This window comes from Uloborus diversus, chromosome 4, assembly GCF_026930045.1.
Source record: "Uloborus diversus isolate 005 chromosome 4, Udiv.v.3.1, whole genome shotgun sequence".
Classification (NCBI taxonomy): Eukaryota; Metazoa; Arthropoda; class Arachnida; order Araneae; family Uloboridae; genus Uloborus; species Uloborus diversus.
In genome coordinates, this window is record NC_072734.1 from 169,436,066 (window position 1) to 169,463,870 (window position 27,805).

The 27,805-nt window shown below is 32.9% G+C and overlaps 1 protein-coding gene across 1 annotated transcript in view; it reads left to right on the forward strand.

Annotated features, from left to right (window-relative positions):
- Positions 1-210: 210 nt before the first annotated feature.
- Positions 211-27,805, forward strand: part of LOC129220981 (uncharacterized) — a 116,656-nt gene continuing 89,061 nt past the window's right edge. The window contains exon 1 of the mRNA XM_054855417.1: positions 211-327. Within this exon, the coding sequence (XP_054711392.1) occupies positions 211-327 (117 nt within the window). The remainder of the gene's footprint in view (positions 328-27,805) is intronic.

The window sequence follows — 27,805 nt, forward strand, 5'->3', positions numbered from 1 at the left end:
AGCTGATTAAATATCAAATTCTATTCAGATTCTAACATGCAAATTACATTCATGTGTTGAGAAATGGAATTGCACGTAAACATTTAGAGTGTGGCAGTGAAGATGAGAATATCCTCTGTTACTTAGACTACCTTTAGCATTAATTTGAATATCACTCCGCATGGTGTGTAGATACCGCAAATAGTATTCAAAAGGTTTGTTTATGAAACGATGGTGACTGTTTCGAGTCCGCCACCTCAGTTATCTTCTTCGTCACTGGAACTGTCGACAGAAGAGGGTTTAGGACGAAGAATGGATGATCTTCTAGGAAAATTGAAAGAGAACATGGTGAGTATTTTTTAATACTAATATTTTATATGAGTACAATGAATAGCTAATCAAAGTAAGCAATGCGCAAATCGTTACAAAAATCACAACTATCAATTCTTTCAAGGTCCCTTTACACCTTTACCTACTCAAAAACTCTCTCAACACTTTAAAAAGCTTAAGGTCTTTTCACTAGCCAATTCAAAACTCCGCACACTCGCAAATTGTCCAAACGTCACACGGAGCCGCTTTCAACCAATAGTAAGAAAGCTTTAATTGGCGAGATGGCGTTATTACGAGATTGCCAATCAGCAGTCTTCAAACTTCTGCATGGTGTCTGGTAAAGTAAAGGTTATTTATATGCGTTCGGAGGTCTAACCGAAGTTCGAACCCACAGATGAATACTGGATACGACCGTTTACTCATGACTTAGCTGTTGTTTGATGAATGTTTTTGCACTGATGACAGACTGTAACCTTGAAACAGCTATTTGAGTTGGTCTTTTGAAAATTAGAGCTTTATTTATGTTGACTTTTCATCATATTTCAGCAGCGCAAATAATTTTTGATTATTTTATACAAAAGTTATGCTTCAATTTTTCTAGAAGCGTCATTCACCCTATTTAAGTCTTTATTCTTCCTTACTTCACTAAGATCTATTTCTACAGCTTCTGATTGATAAGCACTGAAGGCTCAAAAACATAAGGGGGTCTTTCACTCGCGACTCGCTTAGATTAAATTCATCGTGATATGAGAGCCAAGGGGACGAACGACCATAGCAGCCCACCATTGACAACTTTTCAGTATTATGTTTTGTAAGATAAGTTTTGAGTTTCCTATCTTCTCCACGTCAACCAAATTCAGCGTGATATTAAGAGCCACGGGGACTGACGACCATAGCTCACCACTGACAAATTTTCAGTATTACGTTTATTAAGTTTCTAGCCTCCAATATTTTTCACGTGAACCAAATTCATCGTGATAAGAAGATCCACGGGGAGGGGGGAGGGACCATAGCTCACCACTGACAAATTTTCAGAATTACGTTTTGTATGTTTTAAATCCTCAATATTTTCCAAGTTAGCCAAAATCTTTCACATTTTATAACTGTGTGACTATGATATTACAGTCGAATATCGTCATTTTCCGCAATAATCAAATCAATCAGTCCTCATGGTAAGCTGAGTTTGGCAGAAAAATGGACTGCGATCGTTTTTCCTCGTGTCACTTTATACGTATGCGGAAAGTCCTCATATATACATATAATAGCCAATCATTGATCAAGTAACGCTCTGACGTAACCAACAATGAAACTCGCGCAAGAGCATGATAATTCGAGAATATTTTTGGTAATGTTTGACCAGCAGGGAAATCCCTTATTTTGACAAGGTTGAACTGTATTCGGTAACTTAACTGTTCTACTGGTAGAACTGTATTTTAAAGAGAATGAAGAAACGGAAAAGGGGTCAACAATGAACGCCATCTGCAGGAGTTTAAAGTTAATCAACTGGAGCTAGGGTTAAAATTTCTACTATCAAAATATCATCAAACAGGCTATTACTTCGCTCAAATGTAGAAGCAATTTTCACCCATCATAATTTAACGGGCGTTTTTCTAGTTTAGTATAACCTTAATGCATCGTGTTCTGCATCCGACACTGCTAAGAATTTTGTGATTTGCTGAATATTTCCCTTTAGTTAAAAAAAAGCGTGTCTAGTGTAATTAAGTAATATAAAACATTACCAAACGGATGGCTTCATTAAATTTTTTGAACTATGGAGAAATGATTTTAAAATTTTCGAAATTATAGGTTGTGACAAATGAAGTTACATGTTAGTTTAAGCTCGATGAATTTGCATCACGTTGAAGTTAAAGTTAGGATAAATTGGCGTAAAAATCTACTGGTTTGTCTGCAGACGATACTTTAAGCAAATGTTGAGATATTTCCCTTCATTGAAGCGGTGGATCAGTAAGGGTGAAAAAAATTGCTAGATTTAAAACATCATTCTTCAAAGGCAGCTTATTTTCAAACTCTAAACTTGTGATCTGCTTGTCATTCCGAATGTATGTCAACAAATTATCCAGTAAAAAGAACATTCTTAACAAATTAAGAGTTATGCAATCTGGGTACGGAAATAATCTCATTTCAAAGTTTTCAACTTTATTTAAAATCTAACAGTAGGATAATTTTTAACTTCTACCTTTTTGTTGAATCTTCCCATCTCAAAGGAACAAAAAATTGCTCTCTCAGAGCGTTTATATTGTTAGCAAATTATTCAAGACTTTCAGTTCCAACTCATTTTCAAGTTCGGATTCTTTAACCTTAACGTTTTTAGAAAAAGCAAGTTCTTATCCGTTACCTAGAACAGCAGTTTTCTTTTCTTTTATGGAGTTTCTTTTGACTTTTAAAGAAGTTGCATTCAGCAATAACACTTTATCACATCTAGGCAACAGACTTTTCTACTTTCTTAATGCCTTGGAAGTAGAATTTTCTTCTTTGCTTTCTTACAGTAGAGTAAGAATCCTTGTGCGAATTTAAAAATAAATCCAGAGTGTAAGATACTATCCATTTTTAACAGCATTGTATATTTTAAAGTGTTAACTCCCTGCCAAAAAAAATAAGTAAAAGCCTTTTTATCTTATTTAAAATTTAAAAAATATATATTAAATTAACTTCGTCGACACAATTTGGCAAGCTTTGCTTTAAAACATCTTGAAAGTAAAAATATTTCTTTTCAAAGGGAGTATCACTTGTAGAAGACTTGAAAATTGCATTTAAAATGGAGAAGGAAAAGGGGCGCAGGTGAACTTTTTTTTTTTTTTCCATTTCATTACGTTTCGAAAAATAGCTTACATTTCTCAGAGCAAAAATATCCACAGGATCGAATAATCTTTTCCTTTTGTCATGGATTTTTTTGAGATTTAAAAACAATTTCTTCTCTATATGGTATTTTCAAAAACTGTCTTCAATTGTATGGATCCCTGTAGGGGGCACGTGTGAACAAGCCTAGAGACATATAAACAAGACTTAAAAACAGGGCAATCATCCTATTTCAAAGAAAAACTCTTTAATATGAAATATCTACGCATATACCAATTACATTTAGCTGTTCGTAAACAGTACTGTGTCAATCTAAATTCTACAGTAATATAATATTCTTTTCCAAATATATAAACCTGCTAACAATTAAATTTTTAAGTTTCGTAGTAGATTCTGATCACTAGATAGGCAAGAAAAAACCTATAAAACTACAGTAGACAGTACAAAGAATATTGTTTTTCATGAAGGTTATTTCTTATTGTATATTGGTTTTGAGCTTCATACTGAGTATGCTGATGTATTCTAAAATTGTTTAAAGTTAAGTTTTTTATTTAAAAAATATTTTATATCATTTTATTTCCTGTAATTACTTTATTACTCTATAACACTAAATTATTAAAATAAAGAAGCTACTAAAACATAAATTTATATATTGATTATAGAAAAATAATATTTATAGGTAAGTGTGTATAAAATTTTTTGAAACTTATAATATCAAGCACTAATACTAAGATTACGGAGAGGATATGGTAACTATCCACATGTGCCCCTTGATGTTGTGTAAACAAGTACTCCATCATGAACCTTAGGACTAACTAGCAAAATTAAAAAATCCTTAACACAATGAAAATATTTAAAATTGTCATAAATTTACAATGTTCATACAATGGTCTGCAAAAATAAGTTCAGCTTATTAGTTGGCTCAAAATTTATTTTAATTTGAAGAAGACAGAGTGATAAAATTACATAGACCACCTATTAAAACAAAGAAGTTGTCCCCACAAAAGCATAAAATTGCTCATTGCTCCACTTTTTTTTTTTTTTTTTTAAGAACCAGTTACTGCCATCACTTGAGAATTTTAAAGATTTTTTAACTTCATGTTAAGCGGGTACAGCCCACCCCCCCTTTCATCCTCATTTATTTATTGTAACTTAACTCCTCATACTTTTGATTTCCTTGACTGTTTAATTCCAATAATTAGATGCGTCTCCAGCCTGTTCTTCCATGACTACACTATTTTAGCCCAAGCGAAGATATTCCTTTTTTCATTTTGAAGAAAGTAGTTTTTTTCCCTCCTAAAGTTAAATGAATACGAGGTACTAATTCCAACTATAGCCAGTAGAAATGTCGTTTCATTTGTTGACTATTGTTGGAATTCAGTAACATGCAAACAAAAGTAGTTAATTTATTTCTGAAACTTTGAATAATAACTGAGCTGTTAAAAAATACAAAGTTACTCCAAAACAATAAAAATAAACATGATTGGATTGCCCTTAACTTAGTTCCTTTTTTACTTCCAAAAGGAAAAAAAGAAGTTTAAATTCACCTTATGAAAGCCACAGAAGTATTTTATGTAAAAAATACATGGCCTGCCAAAATTTCTGTTTCAAATTGATGAAAATAAAGAGGGGAAAGTCTATTTTTCGGAAAAATTCTGTAATTAAAGCTTACAGTATTGAAAGTTATTGTTAGGGAACGTTTTTACATTTAAAAACATTTCTTGACAATATATAAGTACGCATACCACCGAAATATGTTTTAAATTGAAGAAAAGTTAAAATATAGAAGGAGAAAAATTAAATATTACATTGAAACGTGATACCAGTTGTTCTAAATATATCAAGGTAAAATCTCGGTGGTAAAACTAAGCTTTGTCTCGAGATTCAGAAAGCATGATATAAAATAATTTAGTGGGGAAGTTACCTAAAGTATCACTAAAATACAAATGCAGGCCAAAATGCATCAAGGTTTATACTGTAGTCGCAAAATTTTGTATTTTAAACAAATAAAAATATTAGCAAGCAGTTTGAAAATTTGAGTATGAGAAATGAAAGTTCTCAAATGTTTTTGGAAATAAAAAAATTGTGGTTTTAGAGCTCCGATTTCGAAAAAAATTCGAGGGTGTATCCCCGAACTCCCTTCCTCGGCCATAATCGAAGATTTTCTAAAATTGCATTATAGTGGCGTCGATTTTTTAAATTTATTGGGAAAGAGTCTCCGATCCGTCTCTCCGTCCCTTCTAGGATCATCGAGAACCAAGGCAGATCCGTTGTCCGTTTGGTCGCCGAGCCCCAAGAAAAACTTATATTACTCCAGTACCAAGTCGGGTTCTTAGTTTCCGATTAGGCTGACATGGAATCTCGTCCACCCTGGCTCCTACCCTCGTGTCAATAATGGCGAGCAATTTTTTGTTTAAGACTTCAATTTTGAAAAATGTCTCAGAAAGCGTACCACGAATGCGAATCCATTAATATCATAAAAGGTCGTCGAAAATGTCGTCTTTAGGAGCTTTTGGGAAATTCTTAGGAAAAGCCCTACACCCCCTTCCCTTCCTAACATTATCAACAGTTGTCTAAAATTCCATTTTTGAAACTTCAACTGCAAAAACGTACCTGACCCCTTGAACCTCATCTTTTCCTCTTACGTTACCAAAGATTGCATGCCGAGAATTCAAGCCACAAAAACTCATTTTATGCAATATTTCACTACCTCTGATATACCGAATATGCTCTGACATTTTGAATTCCAGAATGTCCAAAATTTTGTTTGGTCCCATGGTAATTTTTTTGTGGTTGCCACTCACTGTGAGAAAAAAAAATCCATTCAAGTGGTTTATTTTACACTAATATTCGTTCATTGATCCTAAAGAACTTTATGTAAAGTTACGTACCTTAAAAATGAATTTTATCGGTTATTTCCGTTTTCGATTAGAGGAATTAATTGAATCGACTCTTTAATGGGGTTGTTTCCTTCAGTCAAAAGTAGTACTTCTAGTCACGAAAATTGATAGAATAATCAAAAAAAAAAAAAAAAAAAAAAATGAGCGAGAAGAAACTTTCATTTTCCCAACGTTTAGTTTTTAATTAATTTTTTAAAATGTTCTATTTTGAAAATAGGGCATGGTTTTTATGACGTCACAAATGATGTACTTTCGCGCATCCGCTACCGCGTTTCCACGTTACGATAATCAAGAAGCGAATTATATATTGCGCTGTACGCTTGCTATCAACCATTTCGTTGCCAGTACACGTGAGTAAAGATGCGAAATAAATACTGAGCTCTGTGAGTGGCAACAGTAAATGGCATTTCATCATCTGTGATGTCATCAACAGAAGCGTAAACAATGAAAGCGCACCGTTTAAAATAATTTTTTTTAAATATTAAATTTAAAAAAATTATTTAAAAAATGGTCAGATCCTATGTTTTTAAGCATGCTCTTTCAGAAAAAAAATACTTTTAAATTTTTGGAAACGACCCCATTATCATTCTCCACTTAAGTTTGCTGCAAAATTTGCATTTACATAAAGCCAGAATTTGTTGCAAAATTTTATTTTTCCTGATTTTTTGAAAAACTCTATAGTCTATGTTTTAAAGTTGAATAATATAATTCTCTCCTAGAAAATTTTGAGATTGCGGGCTAGTAATTTCCATATTAACAAAAGTATCATGAAAAAACAAAATCCATATGCGTCAACAATAAATACTTCCGTAGCCTGGTAAACGGCAGTATCTGCAGAACTGAGTTTTCGACACATTGAAAGAATTAAATGCTAACAACGGGGAAATGGTGGAATTTTACGTTTTTTTCGCGCTTTTTTTTCAGCGGTAACCAAATAAGCAAGCTTGTAAAATAAAGCTAACGTACAATGGATGACAAAAAAAAAAAAAAAAAAAAAAACTAATTTGAATTTTGACATCTTGAATTCAAATTATGTTTTTCGCTATCACGAGTGTGTGTATGTAGGCGTGTGTGTTTGTGTGTGGGGGGTATGTGTGTTTGTGTGTAGGGGGTATGTGCATGTGTGTGTAGGCATGTGTGTTTGTGTCTGTGTGCTGGCATAAGTGTATGGGTAGTTGTGTGTATGAATGTGTGTGGGGGAGGGTATGTGTATGTGTGTGTAGGCATGTCGTGTGTGTCTGTGTGCAGGCATGAATGTGTGGGTAGTTGTGTGTATGTTTTTGTGTGTGTGTGTAGGTGTAGGTGTCTGTATGCGTGTGTGTATGTGTTTGTGTGTGTGTATGTGTTTGTGTATGTGTGTAGGTGTATGCACGTGCGTGTGTGTGTGTAGTTGTGTATGTATGCGCGTGTGTGTAGGACATGGATGCAACCTGGAGACGGCTTTCGCTAGAGGAGCAGCATCGTGAGGAGCCGGTCGACGGTGATGGTGCGGAGGGTGGCGGTGGGAAAATAAAATGATAGGACGCCAAAAACAGTCAAATGAAAGCAATAAGCAATCGTGATTGCTCAAAAAAAAATAAATAAATAAATAAAAATTTGCAGTTACTGCCCTTTAATTGCCCACGGCAGAATAGCTCTTTTCATTTTTTCAAAAGCTTTAAACAGTTTAGAGCAGTGGTGCTCTTCTTCTTTGGAGTCCCTGAGCCGCCTCTCATTATTAAGTTGAATTTATCAAGTAAGAACACGTGTAAAATTTAAATATATTAATATTTTTTCTAGCTATGTAAAAATTCGGAAAAGGAAAGAAAATAACAAATCAAGAACTATTGTTATCGTTACTACTATTCATTGTTATTTTGTTAACACGAAGTTTTCGTTTGTTTTTTGAAAATCGAAATCTGATTGTTCGGCTCCTAACTGGAATCGATCATTATCAATAGTGAATGGGGATGATCTGTTGTTTTGGAAGTTTGCAGAACACAGTTTCATCTTCGGTGAAATTATATGTCCCGCGGGTCATAAGTTGGGGGGGGGGGGGGGGGTTTAGATTTTAAAGTGACCTTTGTCTTTACGGTCTTCAATTTTTTTGGTTGCCACTCGTAACGAGGCGTTCGGACAAAACAAAGCTGTTAAATAGAAAGAGGTGAGAGACAAGGGTGAAGAGAAAACACATCATAGTTGGGAAGAATGATCGGTAATGGATTCTATTGCATATTTGAGACCTTTTTTATGATGCACTGGTTAAAATTACATTTAATAACAGCTCATTTACAAGATCTATTCTCCCGGAACTCAGATTAAAAATGATGAATCTGTTTTATTTGAACTCTGGAAAAGTGATAATAATCGGTTATGACCATTCAAATAGAGTTTAAAGCAATGGAAATAAAATAAAAGAACAACACAATGCAGGTAAACAAAGTGGAGGCTGGTAGAAAAATGGAAGCTCTTTCCCTGTGCTGTTTGTATAGTTTGATCGAGCAAGGACGCGACTACATTTCATGGAAATTTAATATTTTTTCAACAATACTTGATGTAGTAATTGCATCCGTCTCTTAAAAAAAATGACCGATCGCGATCCGCTGATTTGAAGCAAATGTCCGGATATTTGATTCGAAAATTATCTTCTTTCTGCTAATTAACTCGTCAGCTGTAATATGATGGATAGTTAAATAATTATTAATTCTATTGCTTTAAGAGAATATATTTCTTCCTGCCTATCTATTGACTTGCCGTTTCGTTCCGCCGAAGAAATCCAATGCCTCTGTCAGATAATGGCGGGCTTCAGAGTGTTTTCATAAAAGCAGCATAGTGTTACAGTTATGGATCAGATTTCTGTTTATTCTTTGGAAAAAGTGCACGGCTTCTGAAAAAGACATTCTTAGGTTAATTTTCTTCTATTTATTTATTTATTGTTTCTTGGGGTATTTCTAACAAACTTATCAAAAATCCCTTTCATCCCATCCATCTAATCATACGTCATAGCTTGCATTTCATTCTAATTTATTGATCTGGTATTTCGCTTTTTGTGTAACTGTTGCTATGCTTCATTTTCCTCGTAGCTAAAATGAACTTTGCCTGAAGAAACAAATACCTTTTCCAAATCTGCTAATTTCACATTTGCAACAGCACTACCAATAGAACGACAGATCACTGTCTCAAATACTCACGCAGTTTAGAACCCAATTAGGAATGATTTTATTGTTTTAACTTTTCAAGTTGGATCTTATGTTCGTTCCAGAGTTCCAAGCAAAATTTAAATTTCAAGAAGAGTAGTTTCCTGAATTTGTGAGAATTACAAATGTTAAATTTCTGTTACTACACCACGTTACTATCCCTAATAGTTTGGCATTGAACGTTGTACCTCGATGAAAAGGAAATAAGTGTAGAAATTGAAGGAAAGTAGGGTTTTCAGATGGGAAAATATTTGACTGTCAGTCACTCTGTCTCCCTACTTCATTATAACTTCTTAGAAATCATTCAAATTTGAACAATTTTTTTTCTTGTTGAAAGTTCTCAGCCAGGAGACTTCATTCTCATATTCTATTTTTTTCATCTGAAGAATTTTTCGCTCAATTTTGAACAGTTGAAAAAGACATAACATTAGCGTCTACGGGTAAGTTTAAAGCAAATATAGATTCAGGACAGAGCTTCGGATTTGCTTAGAACAAACTTTGTTCAAAAAAAAAACACTTGTTGAAGAACATGTATAAAAAATGATTTTTTAAACTGGTTATTTTAAGGGTATTTTTGGAACAATTTATTATTTTTTTAACTACGACAAAAACTCAATTTTTTAAAAAAAAACCTCAGCAAGACTAAAAATAAATTTTTACTGCCATATTTTCTTAGATTTTCAAGAAATAGAAAAAAAAACTATAAATAAAAATCGAAATTCTATTTTTCATAGACAACATTAACGGAAGTTAGTGACTGGTTGTCTAAATAAAAATGAAGTAAGTGCATTTAAAGCGCGAGAAAACTGCAAACGATTTTCTTTTTAATGTAAATAATTATTAATTCTTTTGTTTACGTTCACAATATATTTTGAATTTCTAATGTTCATTTGTGTTCTTGGCAACGGTTAAAAAGTAAAAGAAAATTGTTTTGGCTGATTTTTTTTCTTTTTTTTTTAGTTTCAATGTTTTTTTTTCCGACATCAATTAAAAAATTAAGAAAATTTTTCATGAGCTTTTTTGTGAAACATTTTGCATAGAAATTGTTCTTTTTTTTATCTACTCAAACGGAAATTTCTTTTTGGAGGATTTTCTTTACTGTATGTTTTGTTTATTTTAGCGCACTCGCATATTAAAAAATAAAGTGAAAATGCTTGATTTTAAACTATTCCTGAATAAAAAATAATCATTGGAATTTATTGTAACATGATGACTAGCAAGCAGTTGGAGAGAAAGAATTTGCTATCGGTATTGTATATATACCGCCGTTGGAGGATTGCTGTGTTGACTTAAGGGAGAATAAGATCGCCTGTTTCTCGACGACGAACATCTTGTTATTTGTCCAGTTCTTCAACAGTTGAAAGTAATTAGTCTCCTGCGGTGAAATTTGAATTCCTAATAAATCCATATTTGCTTGGCGGCTTTTCTTCGACTCAAGAACAAACTTTAGCATAAGTAACTTTTGGTGTGCATAACATGACTTTTTATTTGATAATTTAAAAACTTTCTTTTTTTAACAGCTCAAAAATACTATGAACAAGGGAGTTTACCGGCGATAGTTGAAACTTTTACCTATGGAACCAATGTCAACACAAATGAAGTTTTTCGCAAAAGGTTTCAAAAATTTGCTGAGACTCTGAATGTAATCTTTAATATTATCCCCCCCCCCCCTCCATGAAGCATAAATGAATGTACAGTAAAACCTGTGTAAGTTGACCATTTGCGGTGCACTACTTTAGTAGTTAACTTAAACAGGTGGTCAACTTACAGAGGTTGATTTACATGATAAGGGCTAATTCCGTGCCTGAAAAATGCGGTCAACTTAGACAGGTGGTCAATTTACAAGGGTGGTGTACTTCACAGGTTTTACTGTATGAGGAAAAAATTCGGAAAATTAAAATTTCGTAAGCATAGCACCGACCACCTAAATTGACGACTTAACTTTCAGAGATTCAACTTAGAGTTCAGAAAACTTAACACGTTTTACGCTCCATTTGAATCAAAAGAAAAATTAACAGCTGGAGAAAAAAATGATTGATGTGTTCAAAACTGAGGTCGTTTGGTTCTAAAAATTAGGCCGATCATTTTCAATTTTTCTAGGAGGGGAGGGGGGGATGCAAAAGACCAAATGCATATTATATCGAAAAACTTGAAAAAAGCGGCCCGTATGCGAGTATAGGTAACTACATTAATTTCTCAAAGTTGGAGTGGAGACTTCTTGACTCCCTAAATGCCAGGCCTGCTAAAAGTTCTTAATATTAATCCTAATAAAATTTTGAAGACGTTAGTGACAATAGTTACATTAATGGAAATGACAAAGGAGATGAAAATAGCAGCAGCTAATTACAATGTACTTTACTATATTTTATGGCTCCTTTTTTTTTCTTTTTCTTTTCTTGCATTTCGGCTGATGTATTTTTTCTATTTGTGTCAATAGAAAGTAATAAAGTGTTCCAAGTCACAAACATTGAAGGGTAAAGTGTAATGTTTTTTTCTCCCACATGAAATGATGTGATCGTGTTTTGCTTTTCCCCAAAAACTGTATTGTGTGAGTTATTATGATTATTCTTTACGTTTATCGACAAGTATTCATCGTTTTCTAAAGAAATCACTCTATGTGTTTCAGCAGAGCTAAACTTTTATTTAAAATACAAAGCACTAAATACTTAACACTGTATTTAAAACCAGAAATATTTTAAATTTTTCTACAAGCGAATTTCGCTTATTGAAAATCAGACAAAGAAAAATGCATATGCTTTGTGTTTTGAATAAAAAATTTAGCATTGTAGAAAATGGAAAAAAAAGGAATTCTTACATATTAGCGAATGATCGAGTAACGCTGACGTCAGCAACAATGAAACTCGCGCCACGTCATGATAATTTGATATTTTTTGGTAAAGTTTGACATGCAGGGAAATGCTTTATTGTGACAAGGCTAAACTGGATCCGGTAACTTAACTATTTTACTGATGAGGCTATCATTTTAGGAGGATGAAGAAACGGAAAGTAGTTAACAGTTAACGCCATCTACTGGAGTTTAGGTTTAATTCACAACAGTTAGGGTTAAAATTTCAACTATAAAAATATCACCTAACAGGTAATTAGAAGTAATTTTCACCCGTCATACCTTGACGGGCGACTTTCTAATTTTTAAAATATTACATTTGTTTGTTTTCGTTACTTTTTTTTTTCAATCTGAAACATTTTAATTTCAAGCATTCCAAATTAATCAATTTAAAAAAAGTTAAAATTCAAAACTATGCACATTTTTTCTTCCCTGCTATCTTTCATTTCAACATTAGAAAGTTTTATTGTGGAACTGATTGCCATTATAGTCATCATTTTTTTCGTATATTTTACTCGTCTACCACAAATTTCACCCCTCTAAAAAATCTCGAGGAATACTTTTACACCTGGGGGGAAAAAACCTTGAAATATCTCTGATTAAAAACGGTGATCTAAGAATTATTTAAAAAATGTAAAACATGTTTTCTTGAAGAAGATTAAACATTTTCGGGATTCAATTAAAATAAAAAGTCATATCTTTATCCATTAGTTATATAGTAACTCATTAGTTATTATATAACTAATGAGAATTCATTAAACTCGCTAATCTGTTTGATATATTATTGGTGTCGGAACAACAAATTTCTCTGTAAGAATAGACAGAAAAAAAAAATCTAGCAGTGAATGGCACAAGCACACATGCTTTACGATTCTGATGGTATTTCGTTATAAATGTCAAAAATTAAGGGATTAGATATCGGAATCCTCAAAGCTGCCGGTGATAAAAGAAAGCTAATCAAGATGTAGTGCTCTCTCGGCTATTATATTTTCTCAACGAAATTCCATTCTTGAGTACGTGAAGCCGACTCCACACCGCATCGTGAACCCAGAAACAACTCACGCGTGCCCTACAGCGCAATGCTATCGAAAACCCATTCGAATTCCCTGACCGTTTGCGTTACAAATGACATGGCATTTTTCATCGAACACTGCTACAAAAACAGATATCCAGAACCAAACGATTAAAAAAATATCGTTAGAAGAAAACGAACAGCAGCAAAAAAAAAGCACTCTCATCCACCCGCCAAGTCGTGAGCCGGGTAGATTTTTTTTTTTTTTTTCTATAGTTACTTTTCTTTTTTAATGCCAGTGCTTTTATTTTCTAAAGCCGGGCTGCGTGTGGAATATTTGGCGTGCTTTTCCTCCACATTGTAGCTGAAGCTAGGCCTAATTGCGGACTGCCCGAAGGCCCTCTACCTGCATTCTTGAGCTATCGGTTTTTTTTCACACCTCCCTTAAGGATGTTAGAGAGAATACGGCTCACAACAAAAACGTTTTTTTCAGTTGCTCAGTTTACGTTTACACCGGTCCGAGGGAGCAGAGGAGAGTTGTGTTGCACTCAGGAATACATTTTGCAATTTTGTGCTTGGAACTATGTTGACCAAACGACATTCAACAACTAATGGATTACCAGACCGGTAATTAAAATATTTTTTTTTCCCTTCTCTTTTGCGTTTAATTAGAGAACTCGTGTTTTGAAGAATAACTTATAAATTTTCCTTTTTTTATGCCCTTTCGCAATTTTGAAGCAATTCCCATCATTTCAAATGCATACCTATCAGATTTTCATTTCGCTTATCAGTATTACTGTTTTTTATAGTTCTATTTCTTCCATTACTTGAAATTCATTTATTGATAAACAATATTTTGAAATATTTGATTCAAAATGTTGTTGTGAAAGTTGTAATTTATTATTTTGTGACAAGTATGAGAACTTATGAATTATTTGTATCTCTTAACGAGACTTGTACTATTTCTTTTTCAATTCCAAAACTTAAATGTAGCACATATAAATGTAGCACATATATCGCGACGCAATATTTGTTCGTAAATTTTTCATTGAGTTGTATGGTTTATTTTTGTTTTTTTTAAATTTTTTTATCGAGAAAATAATATTTACGAACTGTGAGTATAAATTGCCACTGTCTGATATTTAAAATTATACTCTTTAATCGCCATGCCACTGTAAGAAAATTTGAACAGAACATTATGCAAAATAATTTTTATATTATTGAAGCAAGAGCTTTAGCACAAAATATTTATAAAAGCAAGAATTATTCTGAAGAGGGATTGTACTTCCGTCTTCATTTGTTGCAAGAACCAACAAGAAAAATTGTTTTCAGATTTACTGTTACTTTATAAAAATATTTTAAAGACCGTAATAGGAGTAAATAGTGTATCATCATAATCTTAAGAATTAAAAATAGATAATCATTTGAGAAAAGAGCGAATAAAATGCAAAATGTAATTCATTTCTCATATAGTTCTCTAAGGAGATTTCAAATTAATTCCGTCTATTCATCAATTATGATGCTTTTGACCTATCAAAATATCTTCCTATTGACTAGGGATGTACCCAGTATCCGGTAACTAGCTAATATGCGGCCTACGCGACTGAATTTTGACTATCCGGTAGTCGATCTGGCAACTCCACTTCAGACCAGATATCCGACGAATCAAGGCAAGATATCGGGCACGTCATCCAATATATATGTGGGGAAAGGAAAAAAAAAAACATTTTTGGAAAACTTTTTGATGATGTAAAAGGGGTCATTCACAAATGATGTCACACTTCGAGCGCGAAAGGTGGGTTTGTGATAAAAGGTGTGTGTGTGTGTGAGAGAGAGAGAGAGAGAGAGAGGTTACAAGAAATGTGACATCACACAATTTCTATAACAAAATGCTTAAGAAAAACGGTGTGTGATATGTGAAGAAGAGGGGAGGCGTAAATCAAAAATGGGAGCCAGGATGGAATTTAAATTTTTTGAAAAACAATGTGATATCATTTTTGAGCAACCCTTAACTATTTCCATGTTTCCTTCATCTTTCTTTTCGTGTTTCCATTCTGATTATAAAACAAAAATTACAGGTTATTCCTCCCACTTGAACTAAATATGAAAGCTTTCCTCATTTTTTTGTCTTTTTCATGATTTCCAGTTCAGGTCATGACTTTCTTCAGCTTTTCAAAAATAATTTAGTTAGAATATTTAAGAAAATAACAACAAAAAGCTGAAAATCCTCAAGAATCACGTGTAGAAAAAAAAACCTGTAAAAATTACAACGAACCGTTTTTTTTTTAAATTAATCATTATTTTACATATTTCAAAAATTTTTTGATGGATGATTTTGTTCATATGCTTAATGATTACAATCGGTCATCATATCCTTATTAAAATGTAATGCCCAAATTTATTTATTTATCAATCTCTTTTATTTTCTATTTTGTACCTCTGACGAAAACTGCGATCATTTTACATCCGATGACATGGGAGTTGGATATTTCTACTTTTAGACACGATTATTGCTATGTTATTAATAAAAAAATTATAAGAAACATAAAATAAATAAGCTATCTAACGTTGACTAACGTATTCATGTGGATAGTTCTGTTCACTTGACTTATCATAACTTGGCCTTTTTTCTCTCTTTTCTTTCTTTCTTCTTTTTTTCTTTTTCTTTTTTTTTGAGTATTTTTTCCTTGAGTGTGTATAGAGAAACTATGAATCTTGACATCTTTTTTTTTTTTCTTTCGTAATTCATTCCTTTCCGATAGGATATTTTCATATTAAGTTATAAAATCGTATAACATTCATAAACGTGTTACGTCTGCTATTAATTCCATATCTTGCATTATTTTGAAAACGCATTATTTCAAAGAAAGTGCAAAAGTAATAAAAAATAAGTCTTAATTTTTGTAGTGTTATTTGAGAACGGTCTGTTTTTTAGTGGATCCTGGTCCTTCGTATGTTAGTGTGTCTCATAAGAACATTATTTTTTTCTCCGAGTCTTAATAAGCTTATTGTACATGCTTTCCTTAATGAAAGCCAAAGGCTACTTATTAATTTTAGTATACACTAGAGCCAGATGTGCTCAAACTAATGTTGACCGAAAAGTGGCCGAGTTTGGAAATACCAGGCTATCAGGAACAGGTTCATTTACGCTAGGTTTTTTTCGTCCTGCCAGAATGTGGCCGAGTTTTCTAAATTCGGCCGGAGAATCGACTGCCGAGTTTTCGGGGCTCTACTATGCCAAGTTTAATATAGAAGCCGTTTTCGAACTTTAATTCTTTGGTTTTGATCTCTCATGTAAAAAATATTCGACGAATTGTATGATTTAAAGCCATATTTTATCACAACTTTTAAAACCCTCAATTCCGGGTGAGCAAATTTCTCCTGACCCCTGAAAATAGGTTCAAAACTCAAAACTGTCTTTCGATTGCTGAAAACTAAAAATTTATTTTCGAAGACACCGTCCTTCGTTTGAAATTGAAATCTCAAGATCAAAAGCAATAATTGATGTCCGAAAAATTAATCGAAACTTTGTGTGACAAGATTGGAAAAATAGAAATCAAAATCTTTCCTTGACTAACTCCTTTCTCTGTCAGCAGCAATTTACTTCTAAGTTAAGAGTGAGATGGAGGAAAACGGGGATAAAATCAAACTTTTTTTTTTTTTTTTTTTTGTAAAGAACTTAAAAAACAGACTTTTAAATTAATTTCAATGAAACTTTTGATACATTTTATGTATGTTACGGTTTTTGTGATAAACTGGTTCTTGTACATAATGGGGTCGTTTCCAAAATTTTAAAGGTATTTTTTTTTCTGAACCAACATGCTTAAAAACATAGGATCTAACCATTTTGTAAATAATTTGTTTAAGTTTAATATTTTAAAAAATTTACTTAAATCGGTGTGCTTTCATTATTTACATTTCTTGCCTATGACATCACAAATGATGAAATGCCATTCCGTCTTGCCAATCACAGAGCAAAATATTTAATTCGCATCTTTACTCACAGGTACTGGCAACGATATGATAGATAGCAAGTGTAGAGCGCAATTTTAATTCGCTTCTTGGTTATCATAACGTGGAAACGCGGTACAAAATGCGCCGAAGAGCATCATTTGTGACGTCATCAAGACCACGCCTTGTTTGCAAAATCGGACATTTTAAAAAATTAATTAAAAAATTACTGTTGGGAAAGTGAAAGAATTTTCTGAGTCCTACCACGGATTGTATGGAATTTTCAAACGTCCAGATGAGACGAATCTATCTGAATGAGGGGGAAAGCAAAAATTTGATGCCGGTATTCCGCTCATTTGAATGAGACTCTGCTTCTGCAAAAGCTGGCATCACTAAAAAATAATAGATTCGTCCATTTCCAGCTGTAAAACGGATGTTTGTCTTTCCACACAATCCGTAGTCAGACAGTATTTTCTTTGCTTATTCTATCAATTTCAGTGACTAAAAGTACTACTTGTGACTGAAGGAAACAACCCCATTACCGATGCTAATTCATAATGGCCATTTAACTTTGTAAATGGGATAAATTATTCAATATTTTTCATTTTTACCGGTTTATTCTGATGAGGAATTTAATAAATTTGAATTATTTTGCGCTGTAATGAGAGATTTATTCCAAAACATGAATATTCTCAGATCTAAAAAATTCGTTAACAGCTAAAAGAAAGTCATGATAGCTGTTATAACTTTGAAAAATATTTTAGTCTAAAAAAATGTATTGCAAAAAAAAACTAAATTTTTAAAACTGCCAAAAGTAAAAGTTTTGGAGCCAAAATTTATGCCAACTTGGCATAGCTCGTTAACATCTCGACAAGCCAATAGATTCCCACATTGAACGCAGGGAAAACATACTAGGTAATTTTGCGAAAACTAACTGAAGAAACGCCTCATTTAGCAAGATTACAACAAATTACGCATATAAAAGCAATCCAAAAATTATTCACATTTATCTAAACACATCTTTGAGTTAAATAATAAATTTCGAAATAACTTTTGTGTCTAGTTAAAATCTAAGACCTGAACAAAGAAAAATATTTTATTATTCAAACAGTTCCTCATAAAAAACAAACTGAAGCAAATCCTTCTAGAGTAAATAGCATTTATTTACCTATATTTAATTGTAAGTTCACTTAGTTAGACTCATTCTGTTATGGCATTTAAAATTTAAAGTTTGCTAGATTTTTTTTTTCTTATTTGCATTGCTCTCCTAATTGACATTTCTTTTCAACGCGTTAATTACTGGTCATCCTGTAGGTGAAGCATGAAGCAGTACCATTTAATTTTGCTTAATTGTTTTATCTCAGTAATACGTTTAAAAAAGTATATTTTGAAACCCCCACTTTACCCCATCGTAGGTTAAAGTATGGGTTGCAAAAATTCTTGTATAGTAAAACAAATATTTGTTAATATTGTTTTTGCAGTAAGACTATTGTTATTTAAATAAATGTATCTTGATTTCATTTAAAGTTTCATATGTACAAAAAAATTGTTTTTTACGCATTTTTTAACAAAATAAATAATGTCACTGGCAATCTACGCTAACTATCAACGGAGAGGAAAAGATTGGAGCAATTTTGAAAAATCTACAATCCTCTATTGAATTCGAAACGTTGCGAAATAGTACCAAGTTGGCAACATTAGGCAGTTTGGAGCCAACAATTATGCCAACTTGGCATAGCTCGTCAACTTCTCGGAAAGACCATACTGCCGTGGGCAGTTATAGGGCAGTAACTGCAAATTTTTCAATTTTCTTTTTTTTTTTTGCATTTTTGTCATCTATTGTATATTAGCTTTGTTGTAGAAGCTTGCTTATTTGGTTTCCGCTGAAAAAAAAAAAAAAAAAAAAAAAAAAAAAAAAAAAAAACCCTTGTCTAATTCCAACATTTTTGCTATTGTTAGTATTGAATGCAACAAACATTTCTTCAAATACCTGCCCATGGCAGCATAGACTCCCACACTAAAATAATGGCAAAGCAGGGAAAACAACATACTAGGTAATTTTATGAAAATTAAATGAAGAAACTCCGAATTTAGCATAGCAAGAATACAACAAATTACGTTCATAAAATCATAAAAATAAAATCTATTTGCAAAATTTGTAACAGTATGATACAGCATTCCGTTAAACCTAACCATACCCCATACACCATCACAGAAAGCACTTTATAATAAATGAAATAGGATTGTGAACTTCATTCTAGCTTTTCATGTAGATCTGTTACTTAGATGTTCTAATACAAGTTTACCCTAAAGCTGAGCGTTTTTGCTCTGTTAATAAGGATTTTAGTGAAAAGTTCATCAGAAGCTTGATTTTACTAACCATATTCGAGTAAATTATAACTTATAAACATTTAACTTGATCCCAGTTTTTAAAACTAAAATTTAAAAATGCTTTCTATAAGATTTGATATAATTTGTTTCTTAAAAAGAGTTGCCTATGATAATTTAAAAAAGAAAGAAATTGAATGTTTTTCAATACGAGTCCTCTTTGTGGGGGGGGGGACTTTCCAAGGTTTAAATTCTGCCCAAAGCGGACTTTATCCCATGGGCCCATTTCCCCCAACGTGATCCTATCATAATATTTTAAGTTTTTGTTTTCATTACAGTGAGAAGCAAAGGGACGTAAGTGGACATTTTCAAGTTTTGTGTAAAACGCGTTTAAAGATAAAAGTCTTAGGTTCATTGAATTTTTTTCCTAAATCATGCTGTATCGCAGCGCCTACTAGAGCTACTAGTACTATCTCTTGCCCCAAGACAGAGTACCATTTGTACTGGTTATCTCCAAATTTTTAATTTTGACGCATCCCTTTGCTTCTCACTGCCTCAACTGAAGTGTGTACAGTAAAACGTCAAAGTCCGAACGTCACATATCCGTAACTTCAAAAATTCGAAAGCATTTCGAAGAAGTTTTAATAAACTGATGACAATTGTTAAGGTATAGAAACAGTGATTCTTTAAAAAGTAGCTTAAGTCAGTTTTGCCTGACAGAAATAGATTCAACTTTCGTTATGAGAATCAGGTGTATTTTTCAGCACATCATTCAGTGTTCTTTGCTCAAATAATGTATAGTAGTACCTCACAGAGTGTGTGCCGTACAGTACTGTAAATATTTTTCATTTTCCCTTGATATTCAGAAACAATGAGAGCTAGTATGTAAGGGTCGCATCATGTATAACCACTTCATTTGATTAAATGGCATAATATTTTTATAACGTATCTTCTTCGCTTTTTTTTTTTTTTTTTTTTTTTTTTTTTTTTTTTTTTTTTTTTTTTTTTTGAAAATCCGAACTACCTACTATGATCCCAATTAGTTCGAATTTTTCTCGTTCAACTGCGTTTCCAATATTTGAAGATTGTTTATCGCTAAATTTATTTCAAACTGTAGCGCCCATTCTTCTCACATTTCTGAATTTCAAGGAGAATTTGGTGCTCCAAAGGTCAAGCACAAGCATGTGATGCTACTGCATTTATCTCCGACGTAAGAAAAAAGAGGGTCATTTTAAAATCCTGAAAAACGTAAGCAATTAATTTCTATTACAAAACAGTCAAAAAATTCATTTATATAAGAATGGCTGCATGTGGGTGTGGGTGTGTATGCTCCTTACACAAATCCAGTCGGATCTTTGTCAAACTTGGCGCAGAGGTCCTTTGACCTTTAATGGTCCGGAATTCACATAGGGTTCCTCTCCCTTTCCCTTATTGGAGGGTGAAAACCCTCTTGATAGAAAATGCGTGATAGAAATGCTTGCGATAACAACGATCAATGGGGTCATTTCCAAAATTTTTAAAGTATTTTTTTCTGAAAGAGCATGCTTAAAAACATAGGATCTGACCTTTTTCAAATAATTTATTTAAGTTTAATATTTTTAAAAAATTACTTAAATAATTGCGCTTTCATTGTTTACACTTCTGACGTGTGACATCACAAATAATGAAATGCCATTCAATGTTGCCATTCACAGAACAAAATATTTAATTCGCATCTTTTCTCACGTGTATTGGCAACGATATGATTTATAGCAAGCGTAGAGCGCAATTTTAATTCGCTGCTTGATTACCATAACGTGGAACGTAGTAGAAAGATGCGCCAAATTGCATCATTTGTGACGTCATAAAGACCACGCCTTGTTAGAAAAATCGGACATTTTAAAAAAATTAATTTAAAAACTGCTGTTGGGAAAATCAAAGTATTTTCTGGGTCCATGTAATTTTTTTTCCTTCATTCTATCCATTTCAATAACTAAAAGTAGTACTTTTGACTGAAGGAAACAACCCCATTACGTTTATTAACAAAGATGACTGAATTTTTGTAATTTTAAAAAGATCCAAAGAGGTCTAAGTTTAAAATTTGAGTCCTAAGATGGCTCTTTTCTACATTTCAATAAATACAAGTAATTCATTTTTAAAAAATTAAATAGTAAAATAATTTATTGACGTTAAAAACGTAGGACCTGATCTTCCCCCTGACGTTGATCAATCCTTGTTTCACGTAATTTCTATGGCATTATTTTGCATTTTTCCTTTCATAATTTTTTTAAATTTTGTAGTGTTGATATTTTTATTACATAGCAATGGGGTCGTTTCCAAAATTTTAACAGTATTTTTTTCTGAAAGAGCATGCTTAAAAACAAAGGTTCTGACCTTTTTTAAATAATTTGTTTAAGATTAATATTTTTAAAAAATTACTTAAATCGGCGCTCTTTCAATGTTAATGCTTCTGTCCGATGACATCACAAATGATGAAATGGCATTCTGTGTTGCCATTCACAGAGTGAAATATTTAATTCGCATCTTTACTCACGTGTATTGGCAACGATATGGTTGATAGCAAGAGTAGAGCGCAATTTTAATTCGCTCCTTGATTATCATAACGTGGAATCGCGGTAGAAAGATGCGGCAAAGTGCATCATTTGTAACGTCATCAAGTCCACGCCTTGTTTCAAAAATCGGACATTTTATAAAATTAATTAAAAAATAACTGTTGGGAAAATGAAAGTATTTTCTGGGTCCATGTTTTTTTTTTTTTTTTTTTTTTTTTTTTTTTTTTTTTTTTTTTTTTGCTTATTCTATCAATTTCAGTGACAAAAAGTGCTACTTTTGACTGAAAGAAGCAACCCCATTTCTTGATAAGTTATGTAATTTTGATATTTTTATCATATTTTAGTTTCCTGATATATATATATATATATATATATATATATATATATATATATATATATATGCGCCAAGCTACGGAAAAATATTTCGTTGCGGAGAGAGCATCTTAAAAAATGTATTGTGGTTTGACCTTCATACACTTTTTTCACTGAATGTATTGCGATTAGGTTTTTTAATTACACGCAATCGTTATATACTCCAAATCCGTGCCACGTTTGGCTCATTATCGTTCATTATCCACTTATCTCGCCATGTTGTGTTTTTCTTGCTTCGTCAGAAACACAGTTCCTGCCAGAACAACTTGCAACAAGACTGCAGACAACTTTATAGCACTATTTTCCAAATTCAAATGTTACTCTGTAATTCCGAATGAAAATCGTACTCAAAAGAATTTTAGTACAATCTTCTTTATATTTTACTAATAATAAAGCAGAAAGTCTCTCTGTCCGGAGGATGTCTGGATGTCTGTAGGATGTTTGTGACGCGCATAGCGCCTAAACCGTTCGGCCGATTTTCATGAAATTTGGCACAAAGTTAGTATGTAGTATGGGGGTGTGCACCTCGAAGCGATTTTTCGAAAATTCGATGTGGTTCTTTTTTTATTCCAATTTTAAGAAAAAACTATTGGCGAGATACGAAATTATCATAACGTGGAACTGTAACGTCGGTACAAGCCAATTGGCGAGAAAATTCACCATACATTATTTGTAAATAGAAAAGCGAACCAAAAGACCTTTAATTTTTCTATTACGGGCGAAGCCGTGCGGGTGCCACTAGTCTTTATTACTAATAATAAAGCTGAAAGTCTCTCTGTCCGGAGGATGTCTGGATGTCTGTAGGATATTTGTAGGATGTCTGTAGGATGTCTGTGACGCGCATAGCGCCTAGACCGTTCGGCCGATTTTCATGAAATTTGGCACAAAGTTAGTATGTAGCATGGGGGTGTGCACCTCGAAGCGATTTTTCGAAAATTCGATTTTGTTCTTTTTCTATTCCAATTTTAAGAAAAAAAAAATCATAAGATGGACGAATAAATTACGAAATTATCATAACGTGGAACCGTAACATGGGCACAAGCCAATTGGCGAGATACGAAATTATCATAACGTGGAACCGTAACGTGGGCACAAGCCAATTGGCGAGAAAATTCACTACACATCATTTGTAAATATACAGGCGAACCAAAAGACCTTTTAATTTGCTATTACGGGCGAAGCCGTGCGGGTACCACTAGTTAATAATAAAGCTGAATGTGTGGATCTCTGTCCGGATATCTGTCTGGATGTCTGACGCGCATAGCGCCTAGACCGTTCGGCCGATTTTTATGAAATTTCACACAAAATTAGTTTGTAGCATGGGGGTGTGCACCTTGAAGTGTTTTCTCGAAAATTCAATTTTGTTCTTTTAATATTCCAATTTTAAGAACATTTTACCGAACAAATTATCATAACATGGACGAGTAAATTACGAAATTAAAATAACGTGGAACCGTAACATGGGCGAGCAAATGAACATAGCAAATTGGCGAGAAATTCAACACCCATTGTTTGTAAATATACAGGCGAACCAAATGACCTTTTAATTTTCTACTACGGGCAAAACCGTGCAGGTACCGCTAATGTGATGAAACCGACTCCGCAAACATTGGCTGAGTTGCGGACTCTGAGTGAAAATGACAGATTCCGACTTTGAGGCTTTGAATTAAAAACCTTCGACTCCCGACTCTTACTCTTTTACCCCAAAATGAGATCGACTCCGACTCCTCAGCCGTGGTTTTTAGTCACTGTGAAATAATAATATGCTTTGTTTTTATCTTCACGCTAAAGTTTTAATTTATGTATATTCAGTTTTCGGTGGAGATATTCGGAATTCGCAACTCCAATAAACTATGGACTGTATAGAGGGCTGCAGCCACTGTCTAATGGAGGATGGAAAAGGTAAAACAAACAAATGCCATAACTTATAACTTGCTTTGAAGCTTAATGAATGACAGTAATTTTCCATCGTGTTTGTGGGAAACTTTCTTTTTTTATTCTTCTGTAATTACATTACACCATAAATTGTCTGAAGCCTGTAATTTATCCCAAAGAAAACGCGTGGAACGGAATGTTTTACCTTTTTCAGTAGTATTGTTAATCCCCACAAGGTAGCGTATTCGAGCTCTGGAGTTGCGAATGTCTTTATTTATTTTTGAAAGTGCATTTAATCATTTCTAAAATTAATTTTGGGCAGGGGAAAAACAGACGGTTTTTTTTTATATAATGTATTTAATTTAATGAGCTTATTAATTTTTATTTATAAAAAAAGAAGAGATTAAAGAAGACTCTCTTTCAAAGAGATTAAAGATTTTTTTTAATGGAAAAAGATGTATTAGCTGCTTAGTTTTAAAGGTACTGCTACTTTATTTGTTCGTTTATTTATTTTTTTACGCATCTATTTCGTTAGATGAGCGAAGCAAATTTTATTTCTAGAAATCAGCTTAAAATATTTAAAAAAATATGCTTGAAATACTTTGCGATTTTAGCTAATTTTGGGAATATTGATCAGATACTAGGAAGTCGATATTGCTATACGGGAAAGTAGGCTCGTTTAGTTCTGAACGGAACTTCTTGTTAACCATTAATATAGTCTCTATAAATATTGTTCTATTCATCAGTTAGGATTCTTAAAAATTAACCCAAATGTGTTTTAAAATCTGTGAAAAATGTTTTAAAAATTGCAATTTTCATTAATAGATGTGGGAAATCTAAAGGCAATCTGTTCACAGGGAAATTAATTACTGTTCTTACATATTATCTTAGTTCCGTCTCAGAAATTCTATTACAGTAATTCGCCGTGCACTCAACTCAGAGTGATGGAAAAGAAAAATGAAATACGAAATAATTTCTTTCGCTTCCCGCTCGGATATAAATCTTTCGTTTTTTCCTCCTCTAACACAGATATTTCTTTTAAATGTAAGTACTTTAACATCCGTTGATAGGAAAAGGAAAAATAAATTGGAGGTATTTCAGAGAGTATTACGAATTAAATTTCACTTAAATAATCATTGTATGTTAATAAATTATTATGAAATATCCGCCTACTTCCGGGTGTAAAGGTGAAAACTGAAGGAATTGGTTCATTTCATTTCGATGAAAGTCGAAAACATTTATTACAATTTATCGCCGTCATTCGACCACAGGGCATTCAGCATAATGTAACAAGAATGATACGTGCCACAGAATTTACGTTGGGAAAGCGTGGTCCAACGGAAGGACACATTTCTCCAAAGAAAACAAAGTTAAAACCGTGACTTTGCCCCTAGGCATTGCGTTTTTTCTCCATTCGCAATTCAATAAACTATAGGAGATAGTGCTGGGCATAATCGAGAACTTTTGATAATCGAATTCTTGGGAATATTGTACTTCTCATAATCGAGAGATTGACAGTCGAGATCTTTTGAAACCGAGAACTCGAGCAATTGACAATCGAGATCTTTAGAATCGAGATCTCCAGCGATTGACTTCTCGATCAATTTGAATCGAGAACTCGAGTTGTGATAATCGGGAACTCGTGTTGTGATAATCGAGAACTTTATATCTGACAATCGAGAACTCAAGATCTGATAATCGAGAACTCGTGATGATGAACGTCGTTCTCGACTTATTTTCATAAATAATCGAGTCATTCGATTATGAGAACTCGATTATGCCCTTAGCTAAGAGGAGACACTTTAGCTAACGGCGCACAATGGAGTATTTGACTGAAAATCCTGGCCAAAAGTCCAAACTTAAAAATTTACCCTATTGTTATGAAAATTTATTCTATGATAGAGCTAATTTAAGCAAAAAAAACCCTTCCGCCTACAGCTGCCCTTTTTTTAAATGATTTTTTTTTTTTAAAGTGCATAATCCGATCGCGTTTTGTGACAAGTCATGATTTTAAACTGAATTTACGTACAAAGATTTAATAAATTTGTAACAAGTTACTATAAGTACTACTGAATGAATAAAAAGTCAACATATTTAAGCACACAAACAATAAAATTTCAGACACGAGTTTCATGGTTGCAAGAAACCGCTTCATCAATGCATAAAGATGTAAGCAACGGAATGAGAGTCATCCAATTATTTTCGAAATGCTTAACTTCATGACATCGCGAAAGGGATTCATTGCACCCCTAAAACATATGTTTGCGTTTAATTATGTTAATTTTCTCATGTACGTTAATGAGGTAATAAATTAAATTATTTTGTGATCTCGCTAAGAAAATTTGCTTTTCCTTAAAATTGAGGTAGATTTTAGATAAAATAAATAAATATTTATATTTTTTCAGATCATTGTTGCAAATAATGTGCCGGGGGAGGGGGGGGGTCTTTTCCCCCTTACACGTAGTATATTTTTAATTTTCTCTTAACGTTAGCGAGCTATCCACATTTGAGACATTTTACCTACTCATTGTAAAATAGAAGTTATATTAAATTTTAGTTCCAAGTTTTTGTTCATACAATTTTTAGCGGGTCACATCACGCTTCGTAAAACTAAGGATCGATCCAAGGTACGGGTAGTTTTCGCAGGCATCAGAGAGTCCAAGCGCGCATAATTCTTTGGAGTCTATAAAGGCATTGGTTCCCCCTCACTAAATCCGGCCCTGCACTCTCGAAATCGGATATCAAGATCCGGTCAGAGATGGAGAATGTATCTTAAATCATACTTAATCTAGCTAATTTCAGGGGTAAATGGAGACGATGTTGCAGGGAGGGGATGGTTACGGTAGGCATATGGGACAAATTTTGCTTTATATGATTTCATAATTTATACTTGTCTTTTAGTTTTTGTTTGCCATATAAATAAAAATGAGTTTTTGTATGAGAATTGTATAAACTTCATGCATATAAAGTTTCACATCTTACTTATATATATACAATATATAAAATTCAAAAACAAAAAGAGCTTTTGAATATAAATATTCGAGTGTTTTTACAGTTATAACTTCCTAATTCATTTATTAATTTTTTTACAATGGAAAAAAGGTTCCTTGTAACCCCGAAACACTTGTCTTCAATTCTTTTGTGCATGAGTAACTCAGGATTTTAATGATTGAAACCGAACGAAAAGAATGAAATTGATTATTTTTTTGGTTTCAAATTAGTGTTTTGACAGAAAACTCAGATTTTTTAACCGCTTTTTTTTTCTCGAACAGTGCACTTAATTACATATCTTCGAAGGAAAAGACGGGGAAAACAACCATTTGCATCAAACATGTTTACTTATCACTTGTCTAAACATTATTGGCAAGCAGCCAGGTGTTGCATCCATTTCGGATCGAGTAAAAATTAGTGAACATTTTTATCTCAACTCATTGAAAAAAAATTCATTATAAATCAGTGAAACAACATAACTTCACTGTTTTCGCTGTAAATGAAGGTAAGGTGTTTATATTATTTCCTTAAAAAGTTTCAGAGCCATAACATTTTAGAATATCGGATGCAGGAATTTTAGTTCACATTGATTGAATAATTGAAAAAAGTCGAAAAAGTGACCTCCCTTTGTAAATTCCTAGAAATTCAGTTAATTACGTTAGAACTTCAAACAAATC